This window comes from Phyllostomus discolor, chromosome 3 (assembly GCF_004126475.2).
Source record: "Phyllostomus discolor isolate MPI-MPIP mPhyDis1 chromosome 3, mPhyDis1.pri.v3, whole genome shotgun sequence".
Taxonomy (NCBI): domain Eukaryota; kingdom Metazoa; phylum Chordata; class Mammalia; order Chiroptera; family Phyllostomidae; genus Phyllostomus; species Phyllostomus discolor.
The window spans coordinates 204,635,207-204,648,184 of NC_040905.2; the positions used below are offsets into that span (position 1 = coordinate 204,635,207).

Genomic DNA, 12,978 nt, shown 5'->3' on the forward strand with positions numbered 1-12,978 from the left:
CAGATGCAGAGGAAACAGCCTTGTAGTGAAAAAGAAATTGAATGAAAGGGAAAATAAAGACATAATAGTGCTTTGAACCAGGGCTTATATAAATACTTGTGGCTTTAACCTGCCCAGGAGATAGATAAGCATGTTCCCTTCAGTTTGTCCTCAAATTCAACCTCTCGCAAGAGGTTAAGGAACACACCCAAGGTTGGAATTGACACTCGGACCTCCCGACTTCCTGGCTTTGGAGCTGAGAGCTCAGCCTCCACCTCCCCGGTCTATCAGGAGAAACATCTGGGTTATAATGCCTAAGGATGGGATATCGAGGGGAAGTGGTGGAAGTTTGGTTCTTTAAGGAGCTCTGAGCGAGACCGCGGAGGGCCCGGCCAGGCGGCCCCTCCCGTGGCCTGAGTCACGGGCTCAGGCGTTCCTCCACGTCTCCTGTCCTGGACGCTCCCCTTGTGCGGCTCCAGGGAAACCATCTGGGAGGTTTGATGGGAAAGAGGGCCGAGACCCCAGCACGTGTGAACACACACACGCCCCCCCAGGAGCTGTCTCAGGTAACGAAGCCTTTCCTCTCTCCACAGTCGCTTCCCCGTGACCTGACGTGGCTCCCCTGCCAGACCGTGGATGCCCGCAGCACGCAGGGGAACAGGCAAGACCACAAGAAGAAAAGGCCAGGGGAAGTCATCTTTAAAGGCCGAAAGGTTATATAAAACATAATAAAATACAACTGTTTCCTTCAAACTTTTTAATGGCCAGGAAATGGTATAGAATAACTGCCAAGTCACATAAACGGACTCTCTGTTACTGCGTGTGACCCCGGAGAGAACGCCCTCCGCTGACGCAAACCGCGCGTGAGGACCCCGTGGTCGCCCGGCGCGGGACCGAGTGTGGGCCGTGGACCCGCCTTCACATGGTCCAGAAGTACAGGCGGCTGCCGTGCTTGGCAGGCTTCAGGTCTCCTTCCACCTCCGGGTTGGGCTCGGGCCGTGGTCTCGAGTGATAGGGGTTCTCCGGTAAGGGGCGGTCTGTCTTCACTTTGGTGACCTGCGAGGCGCGAAGCGGAAAGAAGCAAAGGTGACAGTCAGGTGGAGTAGTCTGTGACCACGGACGCACCGCCTGCCGTCTCCTCTCCTCGACCCCGCCCCAGCAAACCCCACTCGCTCTGTGCCAGTCCACACGGCACAAGTCAGAGACACAGAGGGGGACGAGGTACACAGCCACCAAGAGGCTCACAGGCTAGTGAGCGAGCCAGACGAGAAAACCAACCCGGAGACGAGACTCCCCACAGGAATCACCGTGGCTGAGATGAGAACGTGTACCAGCGGAGGGAGGATTCTGCACGCCTGACCCGTCCTGGGGGCTTGGGGCCTGGACCACTTCTGAGGGGACAGTGTTTAGCTTAATCTTGAAGGGTGGCCAGGAGCCAGCAGAGAACTGGGGGGAAAGGCATCCCCAGTAAACACACGCACACACGCGGGCAGAGAGCGTGTCTTTGCCGCACCAGTTGTGCAGGGAGAGGGAGCACCTCCCTAACCTCCACCTGGTGCCGTCAGGAACGATGCCGGGCACGTTGTCCCACCTCATTCTTGCCCCTGAGGTCCCTGTGCTGCGCTCTCTGGAGCTGCCGTGCTAACTCCCAAAGCCAGATCTGCGCACTCCAAAGCCTATGCTTTTCAATGACCCTGGCAGGGAGGGGCCAGGTGGTGAAGGGCACTGAAGGATATGCAAAGGTGTGTGCACTTTACCCTGACGATGCCCTGAAGCAGCGGTGTGACTAAAAGGTACAGATGCTGAACTGCACAGTGACAGGAAGTGGAGAGCTGTGCCAACAGGCCGGGCAAGAGGGTGGAACACTGAACTGCGGAACAGGGAGAGGGAGGGAAGGTGTTCACGCCCACACGACCCCCCCGACGGCCACGAAAGGCCACACTGGAAACCCCGCAGAAACTGTTCTCCTTTTAAAGATGAGGGACAGGCCCAGAGAAGACACATGGCCACAGTTAACAACAGTCCGGTTACCTAGTGGTCTGAACTCTATGTCCCTCCATGTGATAGGACCAGGTCAGCCTTCCTGTATGTGTAAATTAGCAGAAAATTTACCATGAACGGGGCCTTCATGTGCACAATGAATAATTATCACTATAGCCACCTACGAGGCATTATTATCTCTAGTTCACAGACGGGGACATGGGAGGCTGACCTGCCTGAGATAAAAGTGCCGGTCAAGGTCAGAGCTGCCGCCGGAGCCCACGTCTCCCCACTACGAGTCCGCAGTGGTCTTCTGTTGGCTCGAACACAGTGCTCTCATCTCTCGGCTACAATCCGAGATCACTAACGGTTCTCTACTGCTGGCAGAGCTCCTCCCAAATGCCTCCAGCTGGCATTGGAAGCGCTCCTCTAAGGAATTCAAGATAGCCATGAAATAAATTGAGAAAAATGTTTCTCAAACTGAAAGTAATAAAAGGACCCCCTTTAAAAACAAGTTATTGTGGAAAGAACAGCAAAACAACTCCTCTTCTGTGCCACACTCAGAAGAAAAAAAGAGCAGAAAGCAGCACGTGGTCAAGCACATTCCTAAGGAAATGGCCTTGGGCAGCCGACTTAACCTGCAATCCCGTGTCTCTAAAACGGGGCTGTTAGCTCACAGCGTTATTAGAATGATCCATATAAAGTGGCCCATGTATACACAGCAGTGCTCCATAAGTTATTTTCAATGTTGATGTTACCAGGGTGAGAGAGCACCCATTACAGGTGAGAGCAATTCGGCCTAGGAGAATCGGAAACATCAAAGAGGGACATGACCTCCGAGCCCAGCCGAGTGGAGAGTAGCCCCGGGCAGGAGAGTGTAGCCCCAGGCAGGAACTCGCCGGGGGAACGCAGGAGGGCGGCCGATCCAGAGGAGGCAGGACACACGAAGGAGTGAAGCCAGGCTCTGTCCAGCAGACTGTCACCTTTCTAGAGAGAGACTGGATACTGACTGTAGCGTGGTTAAAACTGATAACATGCTTAAAGAAATACTCTTTTGACAAGAGTTAAGGACAACAATAAAGTTTTTTAAAATATTAACACAAAAACTCGGGAGTGAGTATGCTTTCTTAATAGCGTGACTTGTTAATTGTCCTTTCACGACAGAGACAAATGAGAGAGGGTAGTTTTCATTAGTAAACACTAAGTTCCACCACTTTCCAACTTAGAATTATCAACTATTAAAACTGTGTTCGGTGCAGCAAAGGAAGGCATCTGCAGTAAAATAATCAAGCCAGACACAAAAAACAAAAACAAGCTGCTAAGCCCTGCATCCACCTACGACGACAAGCTTACGAGCCAGCGATGCGCCGGCGCCACACACCGCTCCCGGGCGGAGGGGAACCGGCAGCAACCGTGCACCGGTGCCCGCGGCAGGAGGCTGGGCATTCACACCGGCCCTCTCGCTTAACCCTCATACAAAACTCGGGATTTAACACTGTTTCCATTTGACAGACCTGGTATGATAGGAAATTCTAAGCAATTTGCTCAGGATCCCACAGCATTTAAGTAGTGGAACCAAGATGCAAAACTTGGGTTTCCCCACTGAGCACCTGCTGCCCCAGAGGGAACGGAGGGAGGCGGGACTCGGAAGCGGGGCAGGGCCGGGCCGGGTCAGGAAGGCCCTCCACGCCACCACATGGAGGGAACACTGCATCTGGCAAGCAACATGGAGCCCCCAAAAAGATTTTTTTAAAAGAAAGTGACATTTGATTTATTTCCCACACGGACTATGACTATTGTGAAGATGTAATTATTTCCCAAGTTCTTCAATTCCAGAGAATGCACTGCCTTTTAATATGCAACTTCATCCGCCTCCCCTTCCAGAAGTTCACGTAGCCCAGGTCAGGGACTGCTGTCCAAGAAGTGGGGACAGTGAGAGGATTCAGAAGCTTTCCCTGGAGATGCCGACCTACAGGAACTAGTGATCGTACAGAGGAAGAAAGAGTGAGACGAGAAGAAAAACGACATTCGGGTCTCTCTCTGAGGTTTCAACAGACGGCGGTATCCCAGGACACAGGAGCAAGTGTAGGCAAACGCGCTTTTTAAACTACCGGCACGTACTTTTTTCCCTCAGGTATGCTGAGAAATCTGCCGCAGCCCAACCCTATTTCCCCACTGAATTCCCCGGTAACCTCAATGTTTGCCGCCGACGGTGTGTCCCCAAACATGTTTATCCTCGTCTGCTCCCTTCTGTTCTTCAACGAGCTAATTAACCACAAGCAAATCTGCTCGAGCTGGAAGGTCTATTTAAAGGAGTATCTCTGTTCAACAAACCCCCTAGGGGACTACGTATAATCACTCCCCAATTAACCTGTTGGGTAAATTTGGATTTCTCGCATCATACCTGTGCTCACAGAGGCCCCTTTTCTGACCGCCTCCTGCCTCTGCCTGCCCCTGAGTGGAAGAGTGAGCCCGCCCTCGGACGCCCTCCTCCTTACCTTGGACAGCTCTCCCAGGTCAGGCCGCACCCAGCCCAGCTTGTCCAGCACGCACTGGTCGAACTTCGCCTGCTGCTTGCGGCAGCGCCGAAAGAGCTGCAGGCCGGAATAATCGATGCAGGTCCAGTACTCCGTAAAAGGTTCTGCACAGTGACGCTTTATCTGCCTGGAAAAGAAGGCCAGGTCAGGGGTGCTCCTCGCAACAGAAAAACAGGAACGAGGAGGGAAAAACAAGCACAGCCTTTCTTGCCTGGAGCCCGTTTATTCTTTAGTTCTAACTCTGAAGATGATCAGCTTAGCGAGTTTAGGAGAGACGGAGATGGAGACGGGCATGCTGACGGAAGTCAGAGGGGCAGCTAATAGTCAAGGAAGGGGCAGAACTCTAAGCAGCAAACACACAGACTGCGGAGCAGGAGGCCCTGGGAGCATTCGCTGCCGAGGCCGACTGCCCTCCACTCCTCAGAAGCTCCAGATCCTCATTCTGCTGATGCACTGAACAAAAACAGAGATCACCGTGGTCACTAATAAAATTAAATCATCTTGGGTGCTGTCTGCTAAGAAGCAAGATAGAATATTAATTCATTTTGGGACCACCAAAGTAGTTAAAGAAGTACTTTTTTGTGTATAAAAGGGATGAGCCTCAAGTAGTTTATGGAATTGCCCTTCTTTTGCCATTCACCCTTCCTGGTAATCAAGTAAATGCTAACTAAAGCGAGGATAAAATACCATCATTTTACGGAAGAGCCGTCCCCGAGGCTGTGGAGGAAACGCAGAACACCCCTGCTCCCGAAGGAACACTCTGAACAACCTGCTGGTCACACTCCAGGAATCCAGCGACACTCTACACAGGGATCTCCTTTACCTCGGCCCAGGAGTCGGTCTACGGGAACACCCAGTGAGAAATCTGCTCTGCATCCCTGCTCGATGCCACTGTTACCAGGTCCTCACGCACCCCTCCCGGTATTCTGAGCATAACCCTGGGGGCGGCGGGGGGCACGACAGAAGGGAAGAAGGGTGACCAAAGCCCTGGGGAACTCTGCTGCGTCACCTCCAGCCCCAGTGGGCCAGATTTCCAGCCACACAAAACTGCCCTCTCCCAACCTCTGCTTGAACGACTGTTTCCAACGTGAGTTTTGCATCCTGAAGATGCCGGCGCAGGACAAGGCCTGCGAACCACCGCTCTGGCGCTCTGTCTCTGGTCTGGGCCCTGTCACCCTGACACCCATGCCCAACAGCTTTCTCCCCATGCACGACACAAGCATCTTCAGCGTGAGGAAGTTGTCTCATGGAGGCAGTTAGGTACCTCGGGAATCTGTGAAATCCAAACTTTTCCCACGTAAAAGTACTATTTCTGAGCCAAAGGAGAAATGCTTTGTCAAAGTTCTCTTAGAAAATTAAAAATCCAGCTCTGGCTGGTATAGCTCAGTGGACTGAGTGCGGCCTGTGAACCAAAAGGTCACTGGTTCAATTCCAAGTCAGGGCACATGCCTGGGTTGTGGGCCAGGTCCCCAGTGGGGCTGCATGAAAGGCAACCACACAATGATGTCTCTCTCCTTCTCTCTCCTTCCCTTCCCTCTCTCTAAAAATAAATAAATTAAAATCTTAAATAATAAAAAAATTTTTTAAAGAAAATTAAAAATCTGGAATCATTTTTGATTTTGCTTCCTGGCGATGTTGTCAGTTTTGGCTCAAACTCTTATTAAAAAAAAAAAAAAAGAACAATTTAAAATTAAAAATAAACAATGTTAGCAATCAAATCAATGCAAATTCAAGCAAGAATACCATTTTGTACCTACCAAATATTCAAATAATATGCAATGCTGGTGAGGTATGCCAAGATACAGTGCTGAGGACAGCATAATTGGACTCAGTGTAAACATGTTCCCAGCCTTTTGTAAAATAATTTCACTGCTGGGAAATGTATGCCAAGGAATTAATTAAAAAAAGAAGAAGATCTGCACACAAATGTAATTACTGCAGATTTATCCAAAACAATCAAAGCTGGAATCAACAATGACGTTTCATAACAAGAATTGGTCAGGTACATTATGGTTAGTTTAGTCACCAGTGGAATATTATATAGCCAGTAAAAATGATGGCCATGAACACAATAACAATAATATGAAAGAATATTCCCAAGAGTGAAAAATAAATTTTAAAATGTAGACACGCTTTGATTTTAACCACAAAAAATCTTTGCATGTGGGCAAAGACAGCAGAAACAAAAAAGAAAAGCAGTCATTGTATGACAAAATTTGATTTTTGCCTCTAATGCCCTTCTGGTGGACATCTGTGGATTTTGCCTGCCCAGTAGTCATTCCCCGTCTTCTGTAACATCCTCCCAGTTTTCCTTCGGGCTACAACCCCTCCCTGTCTCCCAGCAATGAGGTTTAGCTGAATCTAAGTCTATTCCCACTTCAGACCTGACCAATCACAGCATTTCATCTCCTGCAACACAGCTGACTCAAAGATAATGCACTTGCAGTCAACCAGCCAGGCCAAGAAGATCGGTCCGGGGCCCTCTGCTCATACCACTGGAGAACTGGCCCTCTCTGTCCACGCCTGCCCAACAAGTGGCATGGCAGCTTGGAATGGCTGGTGCCCATCTTTGCTGTAACAAGGAAAAGGTCTCTTTGAAAATGAGGTCAACAGAGAAAAGCAGAACTAAGAGATTGGGAGGGAAAGAGGAGAGGCAAAAAGACCGCAGGTCACTGTGAAATTATTTATGCCCCTGAATCCAGCCCTGCCTGATGCCAGCACTATTTCTGGACTTTACAGCTGCATGAGCCGATGCCCTTTGAGTACAGTTCCTGTCCCTTTTAATAGCGATCTGATTAATATGGCTGTTACAAACAGTTTTCTACAATTACAATTTGGAATTTTTTTTAGTTATGGCATTAAGCACAGTGGCCTACCCCAAAACCAGACTCTGAACACACTTTCCTTTCCACGGTGACGGCGTGTTCTGTAGTAACATAATGATGACAATCTGGTGATGCCTGCCGCACGCACTGAGCGGAACTGTTTTTCTGTGCCTTTCCCAGGTTTTCATAGCAACCCTGTCTAGGATAGGTATCAGTCTGTAATTTGGAAACTAAGATTCGTGAAGACTAAAGAACTGACCAAATAATAAAAACAAGAACAAAAACAACTATCAGCCTAACTATCTGATTTCAAAGCCTCGCACTGTCTACTAAAAATAGTCATAAGATGATACTTCCCTTTAATTAGCTGCATGTTCACCACGTACGTACGCCCTGACGGCTCAACCGAGCAGGCACGGACCCGGAAAGAGTCTCACCTGAAGAAGTCCAGGGCACACTTGTTGACAAGCTTGCCCTCCTCGAGGCAGCGCCGCGGGTCCTTCTCCTCCCAGCGGCACAGCATGAACTCCTTGTTGGCCTTGTCGCACTGAGCTCCGTAGTGGTGGGCCGCGGCTTTCAGCACAGCAGAGCTGACTTTCACCTGGGGAAGGACCAAGGGGAGAAAGCCCACAGGCTCGTGACCAGGTCATCACCTCCTCAACTTCCCCTGCTGGTCAAAACATAGGCGACACCGAGATAGCTGTCCTGACTTCACCAAAAAAAGCAAAGACAAGGGAACTGCCACAATGACCCTTTGGAGATCTGCAGTGCTTTGGAGATCACAAAGCTCTTTCACGCCCATGGCTTCCTACAGCTCCCTAGCAGTGGCCTCGCTGGGCTGGCGTTACTACCCGCATTTAGACATGTGGAGGTGGCAGCGCTAGCAGAAGCCTCAGGTCTCTGACAGAGAAGCAGAGCCCGGAAGGCAGATGGAGGCTCCCGGGACACGGCATGAGAAACCACCTCTGGGGAGCTCTCATGGGTCTCTTCTCCAGGAACAGAAGTGATGGAATATGAGAGAACATCAGGTAATACCTGTCTAACATTGGATGAGTAGACTATATCTAATAGTAGATTTTCTACTATGATACTACTAAATTACTACTAAAATTACTACTAAAATAGCAACTTTCTACTATCTAATAGTAGAAAGACACATCAAGTTCCCAGAAGACTGCAGGATCACAGAGACGACAGACCAGAGGGGGCCAGTACGTGCTATCACTAATAACTGGAGAGCACATCCACGGTGGCCTTCCGTACAGCTGGGCCAGCCTCTCTCACTTGCCTTCCACGGCATTTTCTGGAGCAACGCGGGGCACTGGCAGCTGGCTCACAGGGAACTGCACAGGCCTGGGCCAAGGCACCAGCAGCTGCAGCAACAGTCCCGCTAGCCTTTTCTGTGCCTTTTCCTGGGCTGGTACCACAACGCCTTCATTACTGTAACCTATTAGAATACTTTGTTGTCTGGGGGGACCATCCTTCCCATCACTCCTCCTTTTCAAAAATTTCTTGGCTATTATTCCAGGTGAACACCATATTCCTCAAAAATCTGCACTGGAATTACACTAAGTTTAGTTATTTAGTAAATTAGTTCCTCAGAGAGTCCTTCCTCAGTCCTCTTACGTAAGCGAGCATCAGTGGTCACCCTCTGTGTGAGTGCCAGGATGTAAGGTCCGAGGGGGTAGGGATCCTTCTCAACACAGACCCTGTCAAAGGTGTCACACTATCATGACATGTATCTTTTACTACAGTTCACCAAGCACCCAAAACAGCGTCTAGCACGAGTAACGGCTGAGCACTCGCTTCGGTGCCAGGTGCCGGGGACATAACAGTCACAGAGGAGTCGGGAATACAGGAGCTGTGCCCTCTCCTCCAGGCACAGCGTGCCCCCCCCCCCCCCAATCAGGCCACTCCCTGTCCTTTCGATAAAACTGGCTCCCTGCACACAGGACCCCGCTCACTTCCTGTTTATCCCTTGGCATGTTAGCATTTTTGTCCATGACTCTGTCTAATCATATTACAACTGTTACAGTTATCAAAGAAACAGTTCCTTATGATGCAAGTGAAATTTGCCATGACAATGCTAACAAATTTGTTTAAAAATCTGTAAAATTTTGCATTAGGTTTTTATAGTAAGAGTTTACTAGGGTTAATTAAGTGGTATATACTTGTTTGCTACATTATCCATAAAGAACTGGGAAGGTGAAAATCAGAATGCAAATGTTCTTAAAGCATAATATATTTTAAAAATTAAGTTAGCAGCTATCATGCCCCAAGCGACGACAGCGTCCTGTGCATGCCTTGCCTACAAACACCAAGGCCATACCGGAGTCTAGGCGCGCCCGTGATGCCGAGGGTGTGAAACACGCTGTCACAGGGAAATGAAGGATGGGAGCCATGCACTGAATCTGCCCCGAGGAAACAGCACGCAGTGTGCAAGGTGACGCAGCAGGTCAGGGGCAACCACGGGGCTGGAGTCAGGACACCATGACCTCCCATCGGCCACTTCCCACTATGTTACCACCACCCACGTCACCTTCTCCCCTCACCTGCTTCTTCCCTGAGCCTGACGAATTCCAACAGAAACACCCTTTCACAGCGGCTCACCATGAATACCCTCTCAAACTCATTCAGCTCCCTCTGTCTCTGAGAACTCGGAACTCCAGCGTCCTTCCTCATTTGTCCTCACAGCAGCCATGCGGCACAGCAGGTGCACAGCAGCCCACAGGTATGGACAGGGAGGCAGAAAGGCCTTAGTCTACAACCCACCTTCTAGTCCCGTTGTCCTCCCGTTAAACCATGTCTGCATCTCTTCTCGTAGTACTTAGTCTATACTATGCCTTGTATTTTACTTAATTTATGCAAAATGAGGGCTAATAGCATCTATTTGGTAAAACTGATTAATAATAAGAACAGTGCCTAGCACACAGAAAGCACATCATACATATTAGCTAGTATTTTTACTGAAAATTGCCCATGTGTACAAGGATTTTCCATCTCAAAGCTTCTGACTACTTTCTCCATAGGGTGTGTCCTAACTCCGAAGCCAGTGGGGTCCAGAATCTGTTTTATTTGTCTCAAACCTGCCCCTTCTGGCTTCCTCAGTCCTAATGCCAGGCCACAAACCTGACGTGGACCCCTTACCCTTTCCTGCTGCTGACACCTCAGCTGTTGCTAAGCCTGATCAATTTTAGGCAAATTTGTTCTTTCTCCTCTGTATGCACAGTCGCCAATTAGGCTAGGGTCATTAATACCTCCCTCAACGATCTCAACAGCCACCAACAGCAGTCTCCCTGTTTTTCTTGTCTTTCAATCCGTTCTTCACAGAGCTGTTGGAGTGATCGTCCTAAGACAATTCTTATTTTACACTGTGATTGCAAACAAATTAGCCACAAACCCCTTAAGGATGCAGCTTTAACAGAAGTATAAAGCCTACACTTCCTATGGGGCATTGACAGCCTTCTGGATCCACACTACCTTTCCAGCCCTCTACCTGTGACACTTCAAAAAGGGACTTCCTGCTGTTCGCTGGGGACACTGGACTCCCCGGTCCCGGGACCCAGTTCTGGTCCCCTGCCTCCTCCCATCTCCTTACCTTTGCTCGGATCCTACCCTCACTCAGAAAGCTCTCCGCTCCATCGCTGCCCATAATTCTTACATGATGCCCAAGAAATGCTTTCTCTGTTCCTTTTATAGCCTCAGGGAATGATACAGCTGGGATCACTTCATCTTGCAAATCAAGTAACTGTGTCTGCAAATGCTAAAGTGACTAATCAAGGTAATCGAGCAGTCAGGCCTAGAATTTAGCTACGACTTCAAATCCTACTCTCTTTTCTCAAACCATGTCTGTCCCTCTTCCATGGCATTTAATTAGACTTTGTGTTGTATTTTAGTTATTTATGTGATTATCTGTTCCTCAATTTAACTGTGTGAGGCCTAAAGGCACATTTTTTCCAGATATAGAATACTTGCAGAAGGTAAAACCTCAGTTGTTTGTGGAACCAAATTAAAGTTCCAATGAAAAAATTCAGCGCCTTGAGCATAACCCAGCCTCACAGTGGGGCAAAGACAAAAGACTGACTGTTGGCAACACTGGCCGCTCCCCACCCCCCCCCCCCCCCCCACTTTTAGTAAATGTCACTTTATGGTAACGTCCCTGAACACCAAAACTTTCTCCATCTGAGGAAAATAACAGTTGCCATTCTCAAGGGCATATAAGAGTAAGTGAAGCAATGCGGGTAAACACTTAACACAGTGCCTGGGATATGATCTGCGGCAAATACACTTTCGTCTTGCCTTCCTCTCCTCCAATGGAGCCTGATCTTTCTTCTCTCTGATCCTGACACTCCTCTGCCTTAAAACCTTCCACTTCTCCCCATCCCCCCACTTACATGATAAAGTCCACACTTCTCAGTCTGGCCTTGTGGAAGTTGCTTCCCAGTCCTGCCTCAGCCCAGGTAACTCACTCGCCTCCCACCAACACCAGGGGCTCGTCAAATAGCACTTGTCTCTCTATAAACAGAAAAGGTTCTGTTAAGCCTTCTTGCCCTTGAGCATTTGCCCAAAATACAGTCGCTTAAAAGTATGGCGTTTCAAATCCCAGCTGGGTTCACAGGCCAGCTCTACCACTTACTAGCTATGTGACCTTGGGCAAATCACTTCTCTCAGGTCCTGTTCCTTACTTGCAACATGGAGAGACCAACTATATCCTTCCTCATAGTGTTGCTGGTAGGATTCCATGAATTCAATCCTGCCTGACATCTCAAAAAGGCACGTTCATGTTTGCTGTAATTAGTATTACACTGTCTGCACTTCTCATAGCACTAACTGAACTCTATTATAATTGCCTCCCTATTAGATTATAAAGTCTATGATGCAGGGACATTCTCTCTTATTTTCCAGTATATGTTCATATGGTAACTATTCAAACGGTATCTCTTGGATAACTGAATGTTAAATGTCCTATTATCAAACACCTTCCCGGGGCTGTTAGCAACTTTACTCTTCCAAAACCATCTCCTTTTCCTGCGGTCTCCTCCCTCCCTTCTAATGCACTTTGCACCGATGATGCTGTTTTAAAGGGACTCTCTCTCCCCCTTGACTGTGAGCACCCGAGGTAATATACTTACTTTGCAGGGTTTGACTACTAAGTGACATAAAGTAAACAAAGTGGCCCTGGTTGGTGCTTAATAAAAAGTACCACTATTACGTGAGGAAGCAGGTCCCTATGGGGGAGGGGAGAGAGCTCTCGAGCCGCTGCGGGCTGGGGTGGCGCGATTCCCGGAGCTTAAAAGGGGCATCCGGGGGTTGACCTGCACAAGTGTTGGTGAGGCATGGGGTAGGGGGTCCCGAGCCCAAGGCCCGCTGAGTCGAAGCAGGACTGGGCCAGGCCCGGGAAACTTTCGGCCCTAAGTCCCGCTTGCCTGTCCTCCAGACGAGCCTCACCTCCTGCACTTTCAGTTCCTCCAGAGTAGGCAGCTCCACTATTCCCGGCATGATGTCGGTAACCCCGACCCTGGCGAGGCAGCCACAGCCGCGTCGCCCCCGTCTCCTTGAACTCCCCTTTCGACCGCCGAGGGCCACGCAGCAACTGCGCATGCGCAACTGGCGGCACGCAGGCGCACTGCTCTGCCCATCTGCGAACCAAAGAGCGT

The 12,978-nt window shown here is 49.5% G+C and overlaps 1 protein-coding gene across 1 annotated transcript; it reads right to left on the minus strand.

Annotated features, from left to right (window-relative positions):
* Positions 1-721: 721 nt before the first annotated feature.
* On the minus strand, positions 722-12,944 carry NDUFA8 (NADH:ubiquinone oxidoreductase subunit A8). Its single transcript, XM_028516742.2, has 4 exons — positions 12,770-12,944; positions 7,759-7,922; positions 4,458-4,623; positions 722-1,035 (listed from the first exon to the last, which is right to left on the minus strand). Exons 1-4 carry the CDS (start codon positions 12,920-12,922, stop codon positions 898-900), a joined length of 621 nt encoding a protein of 206 aa, XP_028372543.1. The 5' UTR covers positions 12,923-12,944; the 3' UTR covers positions 722-897.
* Positions 12,945-12,978: the final 34 nt, after the last annotated feature.

Excerpts from the sequence above, each read along its gene's own strand:
- NDUFA8 (XM_028516742.2), bottom strand. The coding sequence starts at position 12,922 with ATGCGCAGTTGCTGCGTGGCCCTCGGCGGTCGAAAGGGGAGTTCAAGG. Across the intron at positions 4,624-7,758 it reads TGTGCCCTGGACTTCTTCAG|GCAGATAAAGCGTCACTGTG; the intron begins GTGAGACTCTTT and ends CTTCTTTTCCAG. Across the intron at positions 1,036-4,457 it reads ACCTGGGAGAGCTGTCCAAG|GTCACCAAAGTGAAGACAGA; the intron begins GTAAGGAGGAGG and ends CGCGCCTCGCAG.